This window comes from Schistocerca cancellata, chromosome 2 (genome assembly GCF_023864275.1).
Source record: "Schistocerca cancellata isolate TAMUIC-IGC-003103 chromosome 2, iqSchCanc2.1, whole genome shotgun sequence".
In the NCBI taxonomy this organism is placed as follows: Eukaryota; Metazoa; Arthropoda; class Insecta; order Orthoptera; family Acrididae; genus Schistocerca; species Schistocerca cancellata.
Genome location: NC_064627.1, coordinates 744,348,281 through 744,371,665, shown reverse-complemented (window position 1 = coordinate 744,371,665; position 23,385 = coordinate 744,348,281). Strand labels below are relative to the sequence as shown.

At 39.4% G+C, this 23,385-nt stretch overlaps 1 protein-coding gene across 2 annotated transcripts in view; it reads right to left on the bottom strand.

Annotated features, from left to right (window-relative positions):
- Window positions 1-23,385, bottom strand: part of LOC126162551 (uncharacterized) — a 157,022-nt gene that overhangs the window by 9,254 nt on the left and 124,383 nt on the right. For both annotated transcript variants that reach the window (XM_049919133.1, XM_049919134.1), the window contains exon 6: window positions 8,679-8,844. In XM_049919133.1, the coding sequence (XP_049775090.1) occupies window positions 8,679-8,844 (166 nt within the window). The remainder of the gene's footprint in view (window positions 1-8,678; window positions 8,845-23,385) is intronic.

Genomic DNA, 23,385 nt, shown 5'->3' with positions numbered 1-23,385 from the left:
GAGTCTCGGTCGGGCACACAGTTTTAATCTGCCAGGAAGTTTCATATCTTCAAAAGCCTTGTAGTTGTTTCTTCAGCATCTCTGTGACACTCTCCCATGGCTCAAACAAACCTGTGACCATTCATGTTGCTCTTCTCCGTATACATTTAATATCCCCAGTTAGTTCTGTTTGGTATGGGTCCCGTGCACTTGGGAAATATTCTAGAATGGTGATCTGTAAGCAATCTCCTTTGCTGACTGATTGCATTTCCCCAGTATTCTACCAATAAATCAAAGTCTACCATCCGCTTTACCCACAACTGAAGTGATCATTCCATTTCATATCCCTACAAAGTGTTACACACATATATTGTACAAACTGGTTGAGTCTGTGACTCACTGATATTACAGTCATAGGATACTACATTTTTTCCATTTTGTGAAGTGCACAGTTTTACATTTCTGAAAATTTAAAGCAAGATGCCAATCTTTGCACCACTTTGAAATCATCAGTATCTGACAAAATATTTAGGCTCCTTCTTTCAGACAGTATTTCATTATAAGTAACTGCATCATTGGCAAAAATTCTGAAATCACTATTAATCACATATATTGAAAGGTTGTTAATTCAACTAAATACCTAAAGATTACAATTACAAACAACTTCTGGCATCAGCTGCATTAAGTACGAAGATGTTGCTTATTGGTGACACATTAGAATCTGTGCTGAACCAGGACTCAAACCTAGATTTCCTGCTCGTCAGGAACCTAGATTTCCTGCTCGTCAGGAACAGTCACCTTAACTACTTCAGTTATCTAAGCATGTTTCCAGCACAGCCCAAGTTTCCATATGCTGCACTCTCTATGACAGTTTGTCTCTTTGATACCCTGTGGCAGGAATCAAAGTAAAGCTGTGAGCAATGGGGTCATAGACAGTATGACTTATGAAGGGGTCAGAGAGATATAGTCATAAGACACAATTTTTTCGTAATTCAGTTTTTCATGCTACGACATTCTTAGAAATGCCCTCTTCATATTCCATTGAAAAAGTTCAATTTTTCTGCATCAGATGGCAAGATATGACAGACTGTCATTCTATACTTTGCCATCCTGTGATATGTTCAGAAGAGACGGATTCACAATCCACAGCAAAATTGCAGACAGTCTAAGAATGTTTTCAGCTACTTCACATATTCAACAAATACTTCCAAGAGACAGTATTGAAAATGAAGGTTGTGATCTGTCTGATACTGACAGTAATGAATCTTGGCATCCATTGAGTTACAGTTCCAGCTCAGATGATGTTTCAGTAAGTGTATAAAAGTGTTCATATCTGGTAACTATTGTGCAGTGGCTTGTGACTTTGTCTCTCTCAATCTTGCTCACTCACTTGATCGCCATTTTTTGTGATAATGGGAAAAATCTAAAGGCATATTTCAATGACAGCTTAATGCTGTAATAGTGCACCTCCACTGACAACAGACTTGTGCAAATATTTGTCTTGTGCTCTGCAATTTTTTGTGAGGCTTATGACTATAATTCATGTGAGTTCTGTGACTCCTTTCTCTTCATATTACCACTTGAAATAAACAGAGTAACTGAAGAATTGCCACAGAAGTAAAAAAAAAGGCTAAATACTGACCGGCAGGAAAAAAAAGGGAGGTGAAATGTCAGCGTAATGCTGCTCAGAAGTACATGTCTTCCAAACCCAACGAGACTGTTCAGGCAGGAACCCTACGTGGAATGGATGTAGTGATTGGCCAGGAAGCTTCCCTAAGGGTTCATGACTCATATAAACATGCAAGAATGGTGAGGAATTTACAACAGCAAATGAAGCTGCGTTTTCATGTTCCAAAAGACGATGGAGCAGGTTCGTATGTAACATTATACTATAAGTCTCCCTTTTGCTCCAAATACAATTTTGTTGCAATATTCGAGTTAGGAATGAAAATATAAACTGAAATGCCTTTTTCCTTTGAGGAAAACAAGGAAACTATCCACATAAATGTCAAAATTTTCTTTATGCCGTACAAAAGGAACAGCAGGCAACAAGACCCCAACATGGTGTATTTGGAATGCAATGTTACCGTTGTATCCTTATTTCAAGATAAATACTCAGAATGCTGCAAAGAAAGGCATGATCCTATAGTATCTGAAACTAAATAGACTTCAGACTGCCAAAAATAACAGGTGTTCAAAATTTGATGTGTTTCTAATGGTGATGAATAACCCAGAATTATGTGCAGTAGAAGTTACAGAAAAGAAACAACAATACAAACTGCATCTCAGAAAGACCGACAGTGGGGAAAATATGACAATATCTTTAACTGCTCTGACTAAACAGAATCTTAATGCAACAAATTCCACATCTAAAATAACAGTTGGTCCAGTGTTTTACAATAGAAAATTATGGACCTGTAACTATGGTACTCAAGATGGTGGATCTAATAAGGGATACATGTTTCATGGAGTGAGAAAGATGGAGGAGGAGTTTCAGATGAAGTTGGGGCCTACTTGATAAATTACTTCAAGGTAACTAACCCTCAAACAAAACATTTTCACATAATTACAGATAGCTGCAAGGGACAGGCAGAGAACTGTGCTTTTATTGCTTTAGAAGGATCTTTGCTGCTAGAAGTTCGGAATGTGTCCAGCATTTCCCTGTGGTAAGTCACATTAGAGGCCCTTGCAATCATGATTTTGGTTGCACTGAGTCTGTGCAAAAAACACACATTTAATAGCATACACATCAGATGAATGACCAGAATAGTACAATCTGCTAATCTGCAAGTCCGAAAAATTTTATTGTGACCATTGTGAAAAGAGGTGTCTTCAGAAATTTGGATAACCTTAACACATTAATCTCGAAACCACCAGTATTCACACCCAGAGATCAAGTTAGTTTCAGTGAAGCTACTCAATTTAAGTTTGGGTATGAATATCACTTCAAACAAAGTGTGAAGTACTGTTTTTAATACACAGGAGCCCTCACGTCAGTGGATACTCACATCATGATGGAAGGAAGGCATGCTGAACCAGATCCATTTCAACTGCCAGTAAAATACAGAGAGCCACTTTCAATTAACTAGAAAAATACTGATAACGTGCTATCTCTCATGACGTGTATAACTGCAGCAGATCAACACTTCATTTGGTCATGTATTGGGATTAATGTGAACAATGATGAGACACAGAAACTTCCTCAATGTATCTATCTCAATGTGAACTAATTTATTGGGGTGAGTGATATGTTATGTTATGAGTAGCATGGAAAGCTGCATCAAACCAGTCTCAGGACTGAAGACCACAACAACAACAACAACATGTTATGTATATATAAAGGTGTAAAAATTGTAAATACATAAGAAACAACAAATGTACTAAAGAGACTGCATACACTATGCGTGTCCGTCCTCTTATGGAGTATTGGTGCACAATATAGGATCCTCACCTGATACGGTTGACGGAGGACACCAAAAAAATTCAAAGAAGGGCAGCTTGTTCTGTATTATTGCAAAATAGGGGAGAAAAAGAAAGTCAGAAAATTACATTTTATCAAATTCTACACAATTCATTCCAACACATTTTTCCACATACACAAAAAAAAAAATGATGACATTCCTATCTCTAAATCAGGTATATTACATGTTGAGGCTTTTACATGTTGGGGCAGCATGCACTGAACCAGCAGGTGCAGGTTGCACAAGCCTAACTGAATGATTATGAGTCTCGGTCGGGCACACAGTTTTAATCTGCCAGGAAGTTTCATATCAGCGCACACTCCGCTGCAGAGTGAAAATTTCATTCTGGAAACATCCCCCAGGCTGTGGCTAAGCCATGTCTCCGCAATATCCTTTCTTTCAGGAGTGCTAGTTCTGCAAGGTTCACATGAGAGCTTCTGTAAAGTTTGGAAGGTAGGAGACGAGATACTGGCAGAAGTAAAGCTGTGAGTAACGGACGTGAGTCGTGCTGCGGTAGCTCAGTTGGTAGAGCACTTGCCCGCGAAAGGCAAAGGTCCCGAGTTCGAGTCTCGGTCGGGCACACAGTTTTAATCTGCCAGGAAGTTTCATATCAGCGCACACTCCGCTGCAGAGTGAAAATTTCATTCTGAATGATTATTGATTGTCTGCACCGAAAATGGAGTTATACTGCTCTGAAGCTGCTATGCAAATAAATTTTATAGATGCATAATGAAAACAAATTGTGGCCTATAGATAGTTTGCCAGTGCTGAAAAATAAAATACTACCATGAATTCCTTAAATAGTTTCACAATTATATTGTGATATATGTCCTTTAACTAACTAAAATTTGAGTATGGCACAATTAGAACAGAAATTGTGTAATTCAATTCAAAGAATCAAAACTTGAAAATCCCACATATTATCAGTGTCCAAGCAACACCGAAACACATCAAACATCAAAAATTGTACCATGTTAACAGAATCTTCTGTCAGTTCTTGGTAGAACAACATATAATAAATGAAAAGCATCAGTTTGCTTTTGTTCTACAATATTACTTTTATTGTTAACCGGTTTTCGGCTTACAATGCCATCTTAAGACATTATATAAATGCCTGAAGATGGTCTTGTAAGCCAAAAATCGGTTAACAATAAAAGTAATATTGTAGAACAAAAGCAAACTGAAGCTTTTCATTTTAAAAAAATTGTACCTTTGATGCTGCAGTAACAAATCAACAAGGCCTGCCAGCTGACAAAGGCTCCACCACTGTTGTTTTGAACTGCAGGTACTACCTCACAGAAGGACTCTGCCAGCTGTCAGATTCATCCACCTACAAACCCTGCCACAGTGACCCCATTCCAGAAATCCAACAGGATCTCCAGTCTCTCCTCAAATCCTCAGGCCCATCCCAGAACCTCTCCCTGCACTCCTACCTTCTACATGCTTCCTAAAGTCCACAAAGCCAACCACCCAGGACGCCACCACCTTCCTTTGCACTAACATCCTTAATGCCCATGGCCTTACTGCTATTGAACACTAGCTTTCCCAATGCCCGATGGATTCCAAACCAACCATCTCCTTCCTAGTTGCTATGACCAACCATATCCTCACCCACAATTACTTCTCCTTTGAAGGCTTTACCTACAAACAAATCAAGGTTACGGCTATGACACCTGCATGGCACCACCCTATGTCAACCTGGGCCATCTAGAGAAATCCTTCCTAAATCAGATTCACTGATGACATCTTCATGATCTGGATTGAGAGTGAGGACACCCTATTGAGATGTCTCCTGGCAAGACATTTGTAAAATCGGTGTAATATATGTGAAAAAAAATTTAAAAAGATCTGCGTTTCTATATTTCATTTCTGTATGAACAGTTACTGATTATTTGAATACTGTAAAAAAGGAAATAATTATTTTTCATTTTTATGTTTGTGTAATATTATGTATGACCATTTTACAAATAACATCTATGGTTGGCGAGTGTGGAAACCGAAGCATACAATGATAATTAAAAATATAACAAAGATATATATTAGCATATTAAATTGCTTACATATAGTGGAGGTTTAGATATTACTCTCTCTGTCATCTTGTAGCCGTGAATGTTGTAACAGCCTGTGGCGCTCTCTCGAATGCTTAGTTAGCTTTCTTTTGTTCTTTTATTGACAAAGACGCCATTGGATGCTGATGTATAAAAAAGCTAATTTAGAATTTTCCGTGACGCAGTGCTGTGCCACGATTGCAGAAGCCGCTGCTGCGCCAAATTCAAACTATAATTGAATGAAAGCAGTTTTCTCGCAACTAAGCAGGCAGGTAATGGTACATTAAAATTATTTCTTTCAGCTTTCCAGAGATCCCAGAGGAGAATTATAGATTTTATTATGTTGTTTTCAGACGGACGTGGGCAATTGCATGTACAATATCAGTGACATAAACAATTAACGTAAATCAGTGCGTTAAAACTTCACTTGTGTGATATCAAAAACTGTTGTGTTGAAATCTGGTCTGGCTAATAACATTAAAATCAATTTTCATTTTTAGCTTCATGCTCTTGTGTTAGCCGTGGAAATCAATAGCGTTCAAATATTAAAAAATCCACTGCAGCCTTTATGTTTGGTAAACACTGTATACTGTAACTTCTGTGTGTATAATAAGAGTAATTTTCAGTGCATTTCAGAGACGAAAGTAGAGGAAGACATGTTTAATTTCGTAATCAGTTACAGTAATGATACAGTTTTCCATTTCTAACAAGCCAGATCAGAATTATGAGAACATAGTCTTGCAAATTAAAGATCATACATTCACAGCAGGAAATCTTTTAGTGTTGTGCGTATCCCCACATAATAGATCAGTGGGCACAAAGTTAAAATTTTCAACTACAGAAACCAGTAACGAGAACCACATTTTATCTTTCGGGGTTGCAACAATAATCAACATATAGTTTATTTAAAGTGCTATGCAACATAAACTGTACATAAAATCAAAGTGCATGAGGATACGCGACACTATCCACATTCCTCCAGAAACTCAACACCTTCTCCCCCATTCACTTCACCTGGTTCAACTCAAACCACCAAGCCACCTTCCTCAATGTTGACCTCCACCTCAAAGAACGCTATATGAGTACCTCTGTCCGTATCGTATCAAACCTACCAACCATCCAACCACCCACCACCAATACCTCTGTTTTGACAGCCATTCCATACCAAGTCCCCTCCATACAGCCTAGCCACCTGTGGCAGTTACATCTGCAGTGATGAGCGGCTCTTGAAATACACCGAGGGTCTCGCTAAGGACTTTACAGGTTGTTCCCAAAACCATCATCCGGCCACAGAGGGGCATTCCACTCATGACTCAGTATCACCCAGGACTGGAGCAACTGAATTTCATTGCCTGCCAGGGTTTCAACTACCTCTCTTCGTTCCACTATCCTTCTCACCCCTCCCACAGTGGTATTCTGCTGCCCACCGAACCTACACATTATACTCATTCATCCCTACACAATTCCTGTTCCCAAACTCTTGCCTCATGGCTCATATCCCTGTTACAGACCTAGATGACAGACCTGTCCCATACACCCTCCTGCAACTTCCTACTCCAGTCCAATCACACACAAACATCACCTATCCCGTCAAAGGGAGGGATACCTGTGAAACCAGTCGTGTGATCTACATGCTAAGCTGCAACTACTGTGCTGCATTCTACATGGGCATGACAACCAACAAGCTGTCTGTCTGCATGAATGGCTACAAACAAACTGCGGCTAAAATACAACTGGACCACCCTGCTGCTAAGTATGTTGCCCAACAAGATGTCAATCACTCCAATGACTGCTGCATAGCCTGTGCCATCTGCATCCTTCCCATCAACACCAGCTTTTCTGAATTACGCAGGAGGGAACTCTCCCTGCAATATATCCACATTCCTGAACCCTCCTGGCCTCAACCTTCATTAGTCATTGTCTTTACCCATCTAGCCCCTTCTCTGCTCCCATTCCAGCACTACACAGCCCTCTATTCCACCAACAAACTCAGTTTTTTTACTTCTCTCCTTTCCCGCCACTCCCCCCCCCCCCCTCTCCCCACTCCCCATCTAACCTCCTGATTGCATCTAGCTGCCCTATGCTCCATCTCGTCTCCCTGCATGCCCCCAGCAGCACTTTACCATCCCCCACCCAGTTGCCTCTCCCATAATGCACTGCTACTCGTAGTCTGGCTCCAGCTGCCAGAGACTGTGGTCATGTGTGTGAGAGTTGCATTTGTGTGTGTGTTGCATCCTAGTCTACTGTTCACATTTTTTTTACATAATCACTCACTCTATTCATATGAAATGGGTATCTTCTTGTGGTGTGTTCAGTTACCTCCATTACTATGGTTTCCTGGAACTATTCACGGTTCACAAATTTGCAAATAGCTATGGAGGTAACTGAACAAAACACAAAAAGACTGCCAATTCATATGAACCAAATAAGAGATTATTTAAATTTTTTATGTGAATTGCAAATCGACATATGAAGTACATACTCCCTCTTGTTATGTTATCCTTTACTTTCTCCACAGGATGACCACAACAGACACCAAGATTTTAAAAAACACTTTAATATCTATATGTATTTTTGTGAATTGTTTTTGTACTGCCAGTGTAGCCTGAAAATAAGGTTTATACTTCACACCATATTGCTTCAATAACTGATGTGTCAACACATTTTGTGGCTGGTAGTGGTCTCTGAAAAACCTTTTCATATTTCTGAAACAATCATAGTCAATTAATGCTCAATATGGCCACCATAACATTAGAATCAGCTTTTTGAAAGAATGCTGTTTACAGGAGGCCAAGTAGAACAGTACAATATGTTTTGAGGGCATTGTGAGAGCTACACAAAATAAAGTTACTTTATTCATCCGTGCTTATTATAAATTATATTCCCCCACCATGTTTTTTCCTCAGGATTTTGATAAAGTTTTTACGAGGAAGATTTGTTTACATACTACATATTATAAACAAGGCATCCGGCTAAATATACTTAGTGCTACCCATGAGAAACCTCTGCGGATTGCTAGTACTCAGGACATCATCATTATTGAAGCACACATTTTCATTCATTTTCAATACAGAAAATTAGGGTAATATCTCAACAAACAAATAGGTATCATGTGAGCTTAGGTTTAAAAAACTGAGCTGTATGAAAGTATACTCAAATAATTACGACTAGCATAAAAAACTTAACTTACCCAATTATGCACAGCCTATAATCTGGTAAGCATGGTGAAGATTTCTTAAATTTTGTTGTTGGAAGATAAATGTCATAGTTTATTTTCAGTTTAGTATCAGAATGTGCACTTGGAACTGTATCACATGGAATTTCCTTAAATATATTTAGTTTTTGTAATATGGATCCTGTAAAGAGAAAAATGTAAATTCTCAAAATTCATTCAAAATCAATATTTTCAAGGGCAATTTCTCAGTACTTTAACATTTTGCTCCTTAAATAATAAAGGAAGACTTTGGTCATTAATCTCAAATTCAGATTTTTCTCTCAAGCACATTTAGCACATATTATTTATAAGATCTCTGCATCTAGAAGACTGGATGATAAATTCCAAATCAAAAGCATCTTGAGTGCATGAATAAATTACAAAAACAGCAAGCTCTTTGAGAGCAAATATGAACGTGAATCCTGAATTAAAGTATTAGCTTCAATTTCATGCTCCAGATCCATGTATACACTGTCCATGAAAAGGCTACAAAAACTGGTAGTTAAATGACTGACAGCTAGTTGACTACAGTACAGGTACCATAGCAACAACCAGAGAATGACTATGGCCACATCATTTATTCTGTTCACAGCTGTCAAACTCTGCTACCTCAGTTGCAAACTATGCCCACAGCCGTAACATAACAATTGCAATTAGTTTGTGTTGTTTATCTGTGTGTTATGTTCATTTTATGCAATGGAATGTCCTAAACTTACGAAAATGTGCAGGAAAGTGATAATACTATTACCACCCTGCAGTACTGCACATTAATAGGAAGCATGTGAACATACCCAGAACGGAAAGGCCCAAGCAAACATGAACCAAAAACATCACCCTCTCCCATGCTCGAAAGTGTCTTTTCTTATTTTAATCAAGGTGTAAGTGGAGAAAGTGACCTTTATTTGAATGGCAGAGTTTATTCATAGAAAGTTGCAAACAGATTTGTTGTTATACATAAGGAGTTATTGACTGTAGGCTGTGCCATAAGTGTTCAGGAGCTAGTGGAAGGGATAGACAGTATTACTAAAAGAACTCCACAGGGAGAATATACACATATGCTTACTAGTGCCAGATTTGTAGATTTTTACCAAATTTTTCTCTACAAAAGGCATACTTCATAAAATAATAGCTTCAATACATATACCAGCATAACCTAAGACCAACTGTTGTAAAAAGAAAAAGGGGTATCATTCTTGAATGCATGATTAAAAAAAAGTTATCAGCATGCTGCCTTGTATGGCTGTTTGTGTCCCATGTTTCTTTTTTCATTAATCCTATCCGGAATTTGGCCAAAGTAATTTAGGAACACCATAGGAGATCTAAACCTGCATAACCAGGCTTGTATTTGAGCTCTACTTCACTTGAATTTGAGTTTAGTGTCAGTGCTTCCCTTGCATGGGGTGCTTCCATTGGACAGTGGCATTTAGAGAATAGATACACATGATTGCATTACAGTTTCAAAGCAGGAGATGGAGAACAAAGGAGTTGTTGGATGAAGTCCATAAATCATCAGCTTAAAAGATCATGAAACATTATATGAAGAGAACACACTATTATTTTACGTGTACATAACTGTATAATAGATCATCCTTCCTCACAGGCTACAACATCTTAACAAAAAAATGGTTCAAATGGCTCTGAGCACTATGGGACTTAACATCTGAGGTCATCAGTCCCCTAGAACTTAGAACTACTTAAACCTAACTAACCTAAGGACATCATACACATCCATGCCTGAGGCAAGATTCGAACCTGCGACCGTAGCGGTCGCGCGGTTCCAGACTGTAGCACCTAGAACCGCTCGGCCACTTCGGTCGGCCAACATCTTAACACTGGGTATGCAGTGGTTTAAGATCAGTATCTTTTATACACAGGCGAGGGGAGCTTGTCTGAAAGTTTAGTTCCCTAATTACATAATTTATGAGATGTTTACTACTGAAGGAGTGCACATCCCTTTCCAGCTGCCTCACCACTAATAGGTTCTGCTCTACTATTCATTTTATAATTTAATTTTTGTTATAGCTTGGCCTCTTAGAGATTTTATGGGTGTAGGAAAATAAGAATGCAGATCAATTTTGATCATAGTTCAGAAATTGAACCTGATTCATAAATTTGTTTTATTAGGCAATATTAAAATTGGAACAATGAATGAGATTCTGAGTTGATTGAAATTGGCATGAAACATATTGGGCAATACCACTAAATCAGCTATTGATAACACTATTGCACACACTGGCCAAAAATATTAATTGTATGTTGTAGATACATAATATTTATCATTAATGGTTTCACATTGTAAAAATAGAGGTATGTAATCAGAAGAAGGTGCACTCTTCATATGTCTCCATAGCAGAAAAAGATTTACAGCTAGAAATCGTATGGCGTGAGTTTCAGGACATAACTGAAAGTGGAGAAACTGTTAAGGTTACTTTGGCCAACAAAGAAAAGGCATGCAAAGAAGTCATCATTAACTTTAATTCATGAAACATGAGAACAAATCATGACTGGAAAATTTCAAAAAGGGTTGCGTAAAGAAAACCATTGGAGAAGGATTTCATGCATGGTAAGGTAGTTTTAAAATGCTCTTTACAATACAGAGAAATTCTCCAGCTGATAAATCATGGACAGCAGTTAAAGCATTTATCTGCAATGAATTACTATCTGAAAACAAAAAAAAAAAAAACTGCACAAATATTCATCATTTCTTGATACATTTCAAATTGGGAAACTGTCAATTTACAAAAATATCTGGGAGTAACCATTTCTGAGGGTATGAAATGGAACCATGGGTATGAAATGGAACCATAACAAAGATTCAGTCATGGTAAGCAGGTGATAGAATTTGGTTCATTGGTAGTATACCAGGAAAATGTAGTTAATCTACATAACAGACTAATAAGGCCCATCCTAGGATATTGCTCAACTATGTGGGACCCATAGTGAAGAGGTTTAACACGGATATTGAAACATATAAGAAGGAGGACAGCATTAATAGTCACATGTTTGTTTGACCTATAGGATAAACACCAAGTACTCTATGAAAGCCTATTTTTGAAGTTTTCAGAATCAGCATTAATTGAGGAATCTAAGAATATACAACAACTCTCACAAGGACAGCAAAGATAACACTAGACAATCACTGTGTACACAGGGGCATTTAAGCATCCACTCCCATGCACAAATAGAATGGGAAGAAACGCTAATAATGGGAGCTCCTCTGTGCCATGCACTTCACAGTTGTTTGCAAAGTATGGATGTAGATGTAGAAAACAATTAACACATACTCTGAGGTGCGCATGAATCTCCATATGCCCATATGTGGCGATGCTACAGATCACTTGAGAAGAACCTGTGTCAAGATTACATTTGTTGTAATGCATCATTAAGGCCAAGGCAACTTTAAAGTGACTAAACATTGAAACTATGTATTGGGTCACAAGTGCCATGTTAAAAAAACTCCTTTTTAGTAGTCTGAAACTGAGTCGTTCATTATGTTCATCATTATGCAGGTTCCCATATTCTTTGATTCTTTCTCTAAGTCAATGACTGAGATGTTTGTGAGTTCCTGCACAAGGGGGATTATACACTGACATTACATGTTCCCACCTCTCATCATAAGAGGGTATGCAGTGTGCCCAGGAACATTCTGAAAGATGGCCATTTTGGTACGCCAGGTGTGGATAGGCATAATGATGCATGGGTTGATCTCCAAATCTTTGAATATGGTTCACCCATTGGTCAACAGTATTGCAATACTGTATTCCTTTCCCACATGCGTATTTTCTGGGCTGCCTTTGACCCTGACTTCATTTTTATGGATGACAGTTTGAAACTGAATCGAACAGTGTAGTTGGAGGAGCTCTTGGAAAAAGAGGATATTTGGTGAATGGACTGCCTTTCTCATCCCCCCCAACTTAAAATCCCATCAAGCAAGTGTGGGATGCATTGGGCAGATATGCTGCAGCACATCCAAATGCCCTACTTAGGAATCTTTTGGCCACCTTGGAAGCATGTTAAGAAGCGTGCCATCCATAACGAATCACACACCCTATTAAGAATTATGACTTGCCTTTTTTAATGCCCATGGGACCATAATGATTCACACTGACTTCAGTGTAATTATTTTCTTTGAATGAAAGTGTCATTTCTGTTAGCCTTACCTTCTGTACTATACTGTAGCAGTTCTTTCTACGTACGACCCAAGTCTCATAGATCTATGCTGCATGGCAGTACACGTCATGTTAAATTTACTTTCGTCCTCAAGTTTTGCACAGCAGTATGGTAAGCAGACACAAACTTCAGAGTTCCTGTCACTTCTGACCCTTACTGTTCATACCTAGGCTGGGGCAGGTGTTCTCAAATATTCACCCAGTGTTCTTTTTTTCAAAAATAAAGGTAATGGCATCTTTTTTTAGCTGAAAATACAGTCAGCAGTATTAGCCTTCCATATAGCCATATCAGCTGGGTGTTCAAGCCTAGCAGAGAATGCAGTCAGCAGTATTAGCATTCCATATGGCCTTATCAGCTGGGTGTTCAAGCTTTCACTGACTGACTGACAGGAGTTTCATTGTTTAGATTATTAAGGATACTCTCATGCAGTTGACGGGGGGGGGGGGGGGGGACCACGAAAATTTCTGAGGGGCAAAAGGGTTTAAATTGTTTCACTTATGAGACCACATTATTTTTAAAAGATTATTATTATTATTATTATTATTATTATTATTATTATCACTAATTGATAAAACTGTAATACTGGCATTAATGCATGACACAATGTGGTGGAGGTTACAGCTTGTGAAATGAATGTACCGATACCTTCCTTGCACCATCTACGCAGTACAACATACTTTGTACTATGCAACTATGACAATAAAATTGAGACATATCACATAAGCAGGCATGGCTAGAGGACAAATGTCAGGATATAGAGGCTTATGTCACTAGAAGTAAGATAGATACTGCCTACAGGAAAATTAAAGAGACCTTTGGAGAAAAGAGAACGACTTGTAGGAATATCAAGAGCTCAGGTGGAAACCCACTTCTAAGCAAAGAAGGGAAAGCAGAAAGGTGGAAGGAGTATACAGAGGGTCTATACAAGGGCAATGTACTTGAGGACAATATTATGGAAATGGAAGAGGATGTAGATGAAGATGAAATGGGAGATATGATACTGCGTGAAGAGTTTGACAGAGCACTGAAAGACCTGAGTCGAAACAATGCCCCCGGAGTAGACAACATTCCATTAGAACTACTGACAGCCTTGGGAGAGCCAGTCCTGACAAAACTATACCATCTGGTGAGCAACATGTATGAGACAGGCGAAATAGCCTCAGACTTCAAGAAGAATACAATAATTCCAATCGCAAAAAAAGCAGGCGTTGACAGGTGTAAAAATTATTGAACTATCAGTTTAATAAGTCACGGCTGCAAAATACTAACGTGAATTCTTTACACATGAATGTAAAAACTGGTAGAAGCCGACCTTGGGGAAGATAAGTTTGGATTCCGTAGAAATATTTGAACACGTGAGGCAATACTGACCCTACAACTTATTTTAGAAGCTAGATTAAGAAAAGGCAAACCTACGTTTCTAGCATTTGTAAACTTAGAGAAAGCTTTTGACAATGTTGACTGGAATACTCTCTTTCAAATTCTGAAGGTGGGAGGAGTAAAATACAGGGAGTGAAAGGCTATTTACAATTTGTACAGAAACCAGATGGCAGTTATAAGAGTCGAGGGACATGAAAGGGAAGCAGTGGTTGGGAAGGGAGTGAGACAGGGTTGTAGCCTCTCCCCGATGTTATTCAATCTGTATATTGAGCAAGCAGTAAAGGAAACAAAAGAAAAATTCGGAGTAGGTATTAAAATCCATGGAGAAGAAATAAAAACTTTAAGGTTCGCCGATGGCATTGTAATTCTGTCAGAGACAGCAAAGGACTTGGGAGAGCAGTTGAATGAAAAGGACAGTGTCTTGAAAGGAGGATATAAGATGAACATCAAGAAAAGCAAAATGAGGATAATGGAATGTAGTCAAATTAAGTTGGGTGATGCAGAGGGAATTAGATTAGGAAATGAGACACTTAAAGCAGTAAAGGAGTTTTGCTATTTGGGGAGCAAAATAACTGATGATGGTTGAAATAGAGAGGATATAAAATGTAGACTGGCAATGGCAAGGAAAGTGTTTCTGAAGAAGAGAAATTTGTTAATATCAGGTATAGATTTAAGTGTCAGGAAGTCGTTTCTGAAAGTATATGTATGGAGTGTAGCCATGTATGGAAGTGAAACATGGACGATAAATAGTTTGGACAAGAAGAGAATAGAAGCTTTCGAAATGTGGTGCTACAGAAGAATGCTGAAGATTAGATGGGTAGATCACATAACTAATGAGAGGTACTGAATAGGATTGGGGAGAAGAGGAGTTTGTGGCACAACTTGACTAGAAGAAGGGATTGGTTGGTAGGACATGTTCTGAGGCATCAATGGATCACCAATTTAGTATTGGAGGGCAGCGTGGAGGGTAAAAATCGTAGAGGGAGACCAAGAGATGAATACACTAAGCAGATTCAGAAGGATGTAGGTTGCAGTAGATACTGGGAGATGAAGAAGCTTGCACAGGATAGAGTAGCGTGGAGAGTTGCATCTAACCAGTCTCAGGACTGAAGACCACAACAACAACTACATCACATATGCTTTTCTCATGAAAATGTTTTTCCAAGTTGTAGGTAGTTCTGGTGAGAGACTAGAAACTGCTTCATTATCCACTTTGCAACACTATAAAACCTAGCTGACAGCACAAAACAACAGCCACTATGTATTGGTCATTACACCACAGTAGGGCCTACACAGTTCGTCACATTCTTCCTTAGTTTCGGCAAACAGAGACCTCGAGAATTCAGCTCTTTTTCTTTTTCTGAGCTTTAGCTGCCACCCAATGCTTAACCATTTCTTTCTGGTGTTGTTCTTTTCTCTGTTGGATCCACACCTTTCTTGTCTTCAGCTTCAGGTTTCCTTGGAAAACTGTGTGTTAAAAAATTTTCCTTAAACAGATCACATTCTGAGATATCTTTAGGAGAAATTTTTGCTCTTGTAATCTTTTTCAACTTTCTGAACCATGCCCCTTTGGTTTCTTATGTTGAAAGTGGGTTAATATCCTGGGGTCATTCAGGTCAAGTGGGCATAAAAGGCAATCTTTCTTTTCCAAATTGTGTCCCTTATCTTCTCCATACATTTATACAATTCACAGTTGTGAAGCCTTCTGTACTTGCTGGTTTCTTTGATGGACCCAAGAGTTTCCTCAAACTCTTTCTTTCTTTGGCCTCAGGTTTCTCCTTTAGACCTTTCTTGTTCATTGTGAGTCTTTCCACATGTAGAATCTTTGGTATAACAACAGTGGAGTAGTGTCTAATTCTGACATATAAAGGTATCAACCTCTTATTGTAGATACCTGTTGTTAGTCTATAGGCCATTTCTATTTTGTAAATGGGTGATATCAAGTCTTCTTTCACTAACAGGTTAGACATTAACCATTTATATAGATATTTAAATTTTACTACCAGCTTAATTTTGCCTTGTCCGAACTCTCATTCTCTTGGTGCTGGTTTTATGTTTGTCGATGGTACATATGCAGACAAGGAAAAAAAATTCTGGATTTCCCAGTTAAAAATACATTTTCTCCCAGGTGAAAATACACTTTTTCCGTGTTAAATGCCAGTATACTTTCCCTTGGAACTGTAAAAGTTATCAGTCCTTTGAATGGCTATGGTTTTATACACCGGCGTAGAATTTCTCGGCACTTAAGGAAATGAAACTGGGGGGACAACACGTTTTGAAAGATCTTTGAAGTGCAGCAACATGTACATGTTGCAGTAGATACTGGGAGATGAAGAAGCTTGCACAGGATAGAGTAGCATGGAGAGCTGCATCAAACCAGTCTCAGGACTGAAGACCATAACAATTGGGAATTCCACCAAATACTGCATGTTACTTTCCAAAGCATTGGAATTGAGACTGCAGTGCTCTTTTATAAGCCAGTCACAGCTCATGACACGTGATCTCGCCAGCTGTGGACAGTGAATATTCAGAGTATGGAATACATGATGTAGTCAGTCAATTAGCAATATCATGATTAAGTAGCGCAAACACACAAATAGGAAAAGTTAATGGTTTAAATTAAAATACATAGTGTTGCTACAAGAAAAGCAACGCTTTCATATATAATATTGGTCTCGAAGGTTTGTGGGGGCGTAGAACCACTGGTTCACCCCCCAATAACAACACTACCCTACCGCAGCGAAAACAACTGTATCTTTGCCAGATCAGTTCTCTGTAGTACGTGCTCCATGCTACATACATTGTGTATACAATGTGAGAGTAAAAGTGTTCGATAGTAAATGACGGAAGTGCGAGTGATTATTTATCATTGTAATTACCACACCCGCTCTCCACTACTTATAGATTAATAAGCTGCAAGAGAAGCTACGCTTTCACATATAATGTTGATTTTTTTGCTCATGTAACCCTTTAAGATACATCACACAAATGAGACAGTAAAATGTTTAATAACAACATAAATGTCTTATCTTCTGGGCTCGAAATTCTTCTAAATGGCTCGTCCTCAAAGAATTTAATTTTAAATGAGAGTCAAACGCTCTTTGATTTAATAAATTCATTGTACATTCTCGCACATAGCTCATCTTGTGTAAAAGGAAATTTACTTTGAAAGTATAACGCTTTTCAAACCACCATTTGTAATACTTTCCCACGACCTGTTAAAAATAGGTTTGTTTCAGCAGTTGGCAGAGAGCACCAGATAACAAGTGTCACCGCACTTGCGCAGCTACGATGATGTAGGAAACCCGTACGTTCGTACATTAAAAGATCTTACATTATGTCCTAAAAGACATCAGAGGATACTCCAAGAGCATTGGAATTTAATGAAGCATACTAAAATGTATAATTCGGCTTGCAGTGCACATTCGTGTGTCCAGATTCCCAATGAAGTAGGCCTCAACACTTGGTTCTTTATTATGACATAATGACATACGTGCTAGAAGGTGAAAACGAGCACTTGAAATTCAGTGAACAGTTGAAACTATCCAAAAGTTCGGAATTAAACACTTCGTTTTAAACAAATTGACCGTCTCAGCAGAAAATATTAATAAAAAGCCCAGTTTCTTTAGTAAACCGACAAAAATAACTTCATTGTTCTGCAAGGCGATTAATGCTTGACTGTCAGAAAGGTGGAAATAAGTTCTGAAACTAAAAACATTTCAGCCCTTCATAATTATGTGAATGTATTTTAATTCACTTGATAGCTTCCGGCCATAGAAATCTGTATTGTTTTCATTTGACACGAGCAGGGGAAACAGCAAAATCTCTAAACATAAACAAGGGTCATGTGGAGACTACCCACCTCCCCACTAGAATCAGACTACTCTGCACATCTGGCCCAGATCTACGATATTTATGAACACCCCCCTCCCCCCCTCAAGCGTTTGAGATAGGACGCTAAAAATTTTAAAAACTGTCTTTTCAAAAAATGTTCATTTTGTAGTGCAGACCTTTCTGAACAGTTTGATACATAAAGAAAATATGTTCAAGAAAATGTAAGACATGTTATTTGGTCTTACGTGTGCCAAAGTGCAGTGCCACGCATCTTCACACAGCATTCTTCTATCACACATCACTGTATTACGCTCTTGGAATTCAAATGTGTACAATTATATTAACGACAATGGAAACTGAAATGTCCTGTTGTGGCTCCCCTGCTCCCAGTCGGCTTGTTTGACATCCTGCCCCTCTTTAAAAAAAACTCACAATTAATACTGGATGAGATTTTTGTAACCGGGAGAACAAGAACTTTTCAGAAAATTTGCACTCTTTATCGTATTTTATCTAAATTTGAAATTGTCACATTCTTCCATAATTTGTGTGATGCCACCATTTCTTCTCCTTCCTCGTTCTAACAAACAATCTCATCATCACTAATTCTGTAACTATTTCTGCCAGTGTCAAGACTCATTCTCCGGTTAATTTCACCAACCCCGCCACAATCATCGGTTTAGTTATCATGCGTTTATTCTATGGTCAGGCGTTAGTTATTACCTGTTCGTACAACGCGTTTTCCGCGTTACTTCCACAAAGAACGTAAGCGGCTGCTAGCCGGAGACTGTACAACTGGCCCTTACTAGGGTAGCGATCTGGCCGAAACTTTTCTGTCAAAATTTCTTTTTCTTGGAGACACCGAGAAGATAATATGTGATCTCTCTTATCTGTTATTCCTGTTTGCAATTCTTTCCACTCTGGTAGTCTGAATCTATGGATTTTGCTACTAATTATAACAAAGCTGATCATGTGCAAATCCAGTCAACCACACAAAAACAGCAATTGGCATTCATCCGTTCGGCTAAATTCCACTCAGCTCGTACAGTCCCGTCCCCTTTTGTCTGCAGGAAAGTTTATTTCTAGATGCAACCGGGATTCCTTTGGCAGAGACATCATGTACACTATGCACCCATTCAAACATCAAATTATGATTCATTCACAAATCAACAAGGAATGTGTTCAAAAATGTTTAAAAAAACCAACAGGGATGCGTTTCAAAATAATATGAATAATCGCTAGACCAATGTGCGCTGGATGCTAGGCGCTTTGTGAAACAAGGTTTTTTTTCTCAAGAATACGAATTTGTAGCCCCCCCCTCCTTCGTGAAATTGCCACCCATGGCTGACAGCCCGGTCCCCCCTCTCCCCCCCCCCCCTCCTCCTCCTACCTCTACATCCGGGCCTGTTGTGCATGCATGAATCTGGCAGCTTGGGCGCGCCAGTAAAATTTTTCCGTGTAGCATCTGGCTGCTTGCTGCTACTGCTTATACAGCTAACAGCCAAACTTCTGCGGGGGAGAAGGTACTACTCATACGCAACTCAACTGTGCATGTGTATGAACCCGGTCGCAACTGCTTGAATGAATTTAATGTAAACAGTTGTGATGTCGCACTCATCGTCGGCAATTTGTTATGGACCATTGCATAGTGTTCCTAAAGCCTTGTGACACATTTTGCTGCTGGCAGACGCTTGTATGAGCACTGTGTTTTGTTGCTGTATGTAGCGCATTTGCTTTTCAACTGAAGTTTTATTTTATTTTTTCCCTTCAAGAATACGAATTTGTAGCCCCCCCCCTCGTGAAGTTGCCACCGGTGGCTGACAGCCCGGGTCCCCCACCCATGACCATTGTTCATGTTTTATTCTGCAGTAGAGGGACACAGTAATATCCTTTGATATCCTTTGTTGGAGTATCGATTCTTATCAGCCAAAATTACAAAAATTTAACTGAAAACTAAAACAATGAAAAATTCCCGGAACTCTAAAAATTCCTGGTTTTCTCCCGTATGAAAAAATTCCCGGGTTTTTCCTGGATCTCCCGGGTCGTATACACCCTATTGTCACAAAGTGTCTTGTAAAAGAAGATCTGAAGCCCAGCCTTCATTGCCTATGCCTTCAGTTGGTTAAGATGTTTTGTTGCTGTATTCAGGGAGTCTGAAAAGATCACTAGATCATCTGCAAAGCCTAGACAGGAATTGTAAAATTCATGTACTTGTAGCATAAAGTAAGGCAAGGCAAGGTAAGGTAAGGTAAGGTAAGGTAAGGTAAGGTTAAGCTCTGCATTCTGACCCTAAACAGGAAAGTCTGGCCCGACCGACCATTGTAATAAGTGTGGTCCTTCAGCGCTTGAATGATCTTCCTGACATCCTCCTTTGTAGGAGGAGTGAATCAGAGTGGATGTATGGACTGTTTTTATAAACGAATGTGGTCTTTGAGACCTCACACTCGAGGAGACATTCAAAGTAAATCACTAGAAACTGTCAATCATCTTCATCGCTGACGGCTAGTTTCCCTTTGGAATCTTTGAGCTGTAGGATGGCTCGGGGGGTGGAGGCAGGGGGATATTTGTTCAGATTGTGCTTGAAGATTTTATAGAAGTTAGGAATGTTATTTTCTCATGTTTAGAAGTTGACCTACATTGCATCATTTTTATGGCAACTCAATTTCTGCCAAACATCTTGTCTTAGCTGTTGGGACAGTCTTCTTAGCTGCTCTGACTATGGTGTCTTGCAGTTGTTCCCATTTCTCTGGATTTGAAGTTTCCAACTTGTTGGTGAATTCTTGGTTGCTCCTTACCTTGTCTCCGTCAAACTTATAATTTTTTTCTGGGAGTAACCTTCTTGGCATTTCTTGGAATTAGTCGAACTTCAATATTTAGAAGGTAGTGATATAAATTGGCAATTATCAGAACTTTTACATTCTGGATCTCCTGTTCCACCTTCTGTGCAAAGGCGGGCGACATGGCCAATATGGAAAACACTGAGGTTTGAATCTGGAGATGTCTGGCTATCCTGCTTTTTGGGAAAGTGCGTGAAAGCAGTTGGCTTTAGAACCAGATTGCATAACTCCACTAGTCCCTCTCCACTGCAGTTGGTTCTCCTTTGAGCTGTGTAGTATACAATAATAATTAATATTTTCTTTGCTTACCAGCTGGGCATTGAAATTCCCCAGCAATATACTGGTGTGTTTGCTGGGTACCTTTGAGAGGATATCTTCTAGCTCCTCCCAGAATGTGTCTGTTCCTTCTGTGTCCTCCCTGATTGATTGGTGCATGTATGTTCAGCAGTGTGTGAAGTCTATTTGGATACAACAAATAGAAAGAATAGAGTCTTGGCTGTTAGGGAAGGTGAAGTCTGTGATCAAGCACAAAAACTTCCTGCAGGCAATTACTCCTGTGCCTACGAGTTATTATTATTATTATTATTACTGGCAAGTGGTTAGGTACAAAGCATTGGCAGCCTATAGGCTTCCAATTTCTGTCAGCTCAGAAGTAAGGAGACCGGCAAACAAGTGATTTACAAATATTAGGCCTAAGTGTAGTGCACACATTTTAATTTGTTCTGGTTTAATTGGGGTGCAACATGTGGGTGAAGCATGTGCCAGCAGGGAGGGGAGTGGCACAGAGAAAACATTATGTAACAAGTATCTACCTTCAACATGAAGAGTTAACTTATTTCCTCAGTAGGAGTTGTAGTTAGCACTCACACTGACTGCACTGAGAAATGCTTCATTATTTTACAAAAAAAGGTTGTTGGAAATAAGCAGTACAATTGACTCATCAGCTCATGGTTTAATAAAAGAACTACAAAAAATAAATATAAATTATCTTTCATCATTTTAAAAATGAAAGTGTTCAATCGAAATTCTTTTCTCATTCTAAAGTTTAGTTAAATGCTGATGGTAATTGTGGGAGTGGGGAGGGGATTACTAGCTGAATCTGACTGTACACAGGGGTAATGGTCTTGAAAAAGTTGGGAACCACTGTTCTAATGAGAACCAAGGGGAATAACAGTCCTCTCAACCAGATCCCTACAGGTAAAGTTAAGTCTAATACAAGTAAGATGTAACAAATAAGATGAGGCAGACACCCAACATATTGCATACTAGTGGTGTGTGTGTGTGTGTGTGTGTGTGTGTGTTTTACCAAATCCTTTTCATTTCTTTACTATTTTGCTACACAAGAGCTGATGATACATATAATTAAGCCAAAATAACTACTCTTTATATGCAATATTATGAAAACATAAACTGCTACTCACCACACACACACACACACACACACACACACACACACAAAAGTAAGAAAACCACACACATACATGACTGCTATCTCTAGCCAGAAGGCCATGTCCAGCCAGAAGGCAATGTCCAGCCAGAACGGAACTCCGTTCTAACGGCAGAAGCAATCCAGAATGGGAAGGGGAGGGGGGCAGAAATAGCAGGGTTGGGGGTGGGGGGAGAAGTGAGCAATGCCTGGCAGAGCGTGCAGGGACTAGATGATAGCAAGACAAGGCTCCCAGGTGCTGCATTGGGAGGCTATGCAGGAAGGATGGGGAGCAGAACAGGAGAAAAAACTAGTGGTTGTGTTGGCAGACAGTGGAGCACAATGAGGGTGAGTGGATGTGAACTGGGAGGAGCTGGTAGGACTAACGTGGCGGATACTATTGGGTGGAGGGTGTGGGGACAGTAGGTTGATGCCGGAATCATTTTGGGTGCAGAGAACTCTAACCTACTGTGCCCACATCCACCCTCCAAAAAGTGTTGCCCCCTCTGACCTATCACCTACTCTCAGTTTGTGACCCCTCATCATCACTGAGCCCCACTCTGTGCCAATGCACCCACCAGTCTTTTCCACTTCTCTGCTCCTCTACACTCTGACAGGCAGTGCTCATTTCTCCCCCCCCCCCCTCACACACACACACACACACACACACACACACACACACACACACACACACCTATCTTCATTCTATGTGACAGTTGCATTCTGGTCTGAGCTGTCAGAGATAGTGGTCATGTATGTGCTTGCTTGTTGTGTGTGTGTGTGTGTGTGTGTGTGTGTGTGTGTGTGTGTGTGTGTGTGTGTGTGTATTCTTTTCTGATGACGGCTTTGGCTGGGAGCTAAATGTTATGCCTGTCTGTGGCCCAATGTGTCACCTTTCCTAATATTGCTGACATTCCAATGTTAGATGGATCAAACCCACCTACAACAATTACAGTAAATTTATTGGAATTATTAAAGGTGCAGCTAGTGATGCATTCCTACAGGATACCACATAGCACAAAGAGTATATCTCTGGTTG